At 36.8% G+C, this 3,071-nt stretch overlaps 1 protein-coding gene across 1 annotated transcript; it reads right to left on the reverse strand.

Moving 5' to 3' along the window:
- Nucleotides 1-1,070: 1,070 nt before the first annotated feature.
- On the reverse strand, nt 1,071-2,644 carry LOC106760236 (polygalacturonase inhibitor-like). Its single transcript, XM_014643702.2, has one exon. It carries the CDS (start codon nt 2,379-2,381, stop codon nt 1,371-1,373), a length of 1,011 nt encoding a protein of 336 aa, XP_014499188.1. The 5' UTR covers nt 2,382-2,644; the 3' UTR covers nt 1,071-1,370.
- Nucleotides 2,645-3,071: the final 427 nt, after the last annotated feature.

Here is a 3,071-nt window from a genome sequence, read left to right on the forward strand (position 1 = left end):
TAGAAGATGATAGAGAGAAGGTGAATGTGAAAGTGGATGGAATTGGAAGTTGAAGAAGGTTGCATTGCAGCGAAGGCGCTACTGGCGTTCTCACGATGGCTTCACTGTTGCGGTAGAGCAAGGTGGTGACGGCGAGATTGAATGCTTCGCTCACGGCGGCTAGGGTTTCAAGAAATTAGGTTTGTGCTGTTGGAAAAGATGACTCTGACGTAGCAGGAGTAATGTGGCAAAACTGACCACGTCATTCCACCACCTATGAAAAACTTAACGCGGTTAACGATTTTTGACGGTAGGGGCTAAATCGTTTCAAATTAACACTTATAAGGACTCAATTGAGAAACTTTAAAAGAAGGAGACCAAATTGGAAATACCTAACAAAAATAAGGACGTCTAAATGGTTTAAACCTTTTTTAAAAGAATATTAGCTTAACTGTGACTTTGTTGTGTTTTCTTTGGCTATAAATATGTATTATTATTTTTATTATCGCTTCTCAACTATTCACTTCTTAGTCCTTTTACCTAAAATATCATTTGTTATAGAATTTTTTTCTTCAAGAATTGTTTTTATATATATATATATAAATTTTCTATAAAGAGGAAATAATTGTGTTTTATTTAAAAGAAATTTGTAAATATATATATATATATATATATATATATATATATATATTATAAACTCTTTTGTAAATGTTTAGTACTAATCTAATTGCTAAATGATGCTATATTATTTGATCAATTTTAAAATTACCAAGTAAAAAATCACACCACGTTGTGTTTTAATTCCTTTGGATATAAAGGCCTAATCATTAATCCTTTTGGTATATGAACGAAATATTAACATATATATGAGTATTGTGAGTTGCATTTTGAACAACTTGTCTATAAAGTTACTTGTCATATTAAGGTGTTAAGATTGATTGTACCATAGTAATAATGTTAACTCATGAGGATTGGAGTTAAAGAATGTGAATTAGTTGAATTTGACTTGCTTTTTAGTAAGTAAACAATGAACTCAAGACAACATATTTGTTTTTCCGAGAGATACGCTTAAAGTGTCAGGAATTATATAGACCTCTCAACTTGGTTAATGATGCTTACCCATTAGAATCATTGTCACTCTTCATTCACCGACAATAGTAACTAATATTCCAAACGTTTTCTTTTTCAGTTAGTTTTTTCTCTCTATCCCCTAAACCTTTGTATAAAACTATTAACTATAAATATCTTCTATAGAAGATAATCTTACTAAGAAGAATAAAATTACTACGAGAAACACAGTTTAATTTCTCAACAGTGAACACCATCATTATATATCCTGAAAAGCTCAAACAGAAAACTTATTTTATTGAAAGTGGAAGTAATCTGTTAATCTATTTAGTGCAGGGCGGAAGTGGAGAGCCACACAAGTTAGTGTGAAAATAGGAATATTTATCGAATGTTTGCAATCCCCCACCCTGCGGTATTTGACCCTTCAAGCCAGGATTAAAACTGAAGTTCAATTGCTGGAAATATCGCACTTTGGTCAACGCCGTTGGAATGCTGCCATAAATGTTATTGTGACTGATATCCAACCAAGTTAAGGTTTCCTTGGGAAACGTCAAACGAGACAGATCAAAGGAGAAGGCGTTCCTGGAAAGGTCAAATACGCGAATCTTTTTCTTGCTCCCGATAAGAAATGAAGCATCGCCTACGAAGTTGTTCCCTGACAAGTCTATCCTGTCTGGGTCTAGGTTGCCCAAGGAAGTGGGAATGGGCCCGGAAAGTTGGTTGTGAGAGAGGATGAGATCTGGCCCGGGCTTCTTGAAGGATCCAAAAGAGGCCGGGATTGTGCCCGTCAATTTGTTCCTGTCCAGCTGGAGAGAGATGAGATTAGGCAGTTGGGAAAGTGAGCTGGGAATGGGGCCCGACAGTCTGTTAGAGGAAAGTTCGATATACTGGAGGGTCTTAATATGGGCCAGAAATTCAGGTATTGGGCCTGAGATACCAGTATTGGAGAAAAAGATACCTTCTAGTTTGTGGAGTTTGGCGAGGGTGGGCTGAATTGGGCCGACTAGGTTGGGGAGGTTGTGGAAGTTGAGGCCCCGGAGGTAAGGGAGGTCACCCACAGAGGGTGGTATTTGGCCGGTGACATTGGGGTCTGGCTCATCGGATTTTAGAAATATGGTGTAGATACGATTATTTCTGTCGTCACACTTAACACAGTACCAGTCACAGCAATCCTCTTTTGGGTCCCAAGAAGCTAAGAAGTAAGGGTTGTTGAGTTCCTTTTTGAAGCGGAGGAGCACCTTCTTGTCTTGTGGGTGGCACCGCTCCGATAACGCAACTGGAAATGGGGACAACACTAGGACGTATAGTCCCAACATCATTAACAACCTTCTCATTTTGCTTATGTATGGGAAGTTACAACTTGTGTTTCAAAGGTACAACTTGCCTCTCGTTTTAAATAACAATGCGACGGTTCTTAGCCCTAGCCCAGAGACATTTCACGTTTTCCACATTGGAAATAATTTCCGGTGCTAGTCGCCAATCACCCATGTGGGGGTGCCTACGCAAATAGTATGATTTTTACAGCTTTTGCTTTTCGGTGCTGGTAATACACACCAAAAACGGTAAAAATAAAATAAAATAAAATAAAAAATAAAAAATCTAAAGCACTCAAAAGGACTAATAATGTCATTATATTTTTGTATTATTCATCATTTAATGAAAAGAAAATTTCAGAAAACAGTATTCTTTTTAAGTAAGTGTTACTGGGATGAAGCATAATCCAACTGTACACTATTTAAAATTAAATTTGTGTTTATAGAAATCTCTTTTTTAAATGTGTTATATGGTGTTTCATTAATGTTGTGTTCGCTTGAAGGTGATTTTCTATTCATAGTAATTAGTGTAGATGGATTTGGGAGAGAAATGACGTTCGCTTGCACTGATTTGCGAAGAGAGAAAAGCAACGATTTGCAAGATTTTACTATGAGTTTTAATGGCCTTAACACTCTCCAGAAGAAAGACATGGTTGTGGGATTGCCACAACTAATAAAACCCACAAGAGTGTGCATAGAATGTTTGAATGG

This window comes from Vigna radiata, chromosome 5 (assembly GCF_000741045.1).
Source record: "Vigna radiata var. radiata cultivar VC1973A chromosome 5, Vradiata_ver6, whole genome shotgun sequence".
NCBI lineage: Eukaryota > Viridiplantae > Streptophyta > Magnoliopsida > Fabales > Fabaceae > Vigna > Vigna radiata.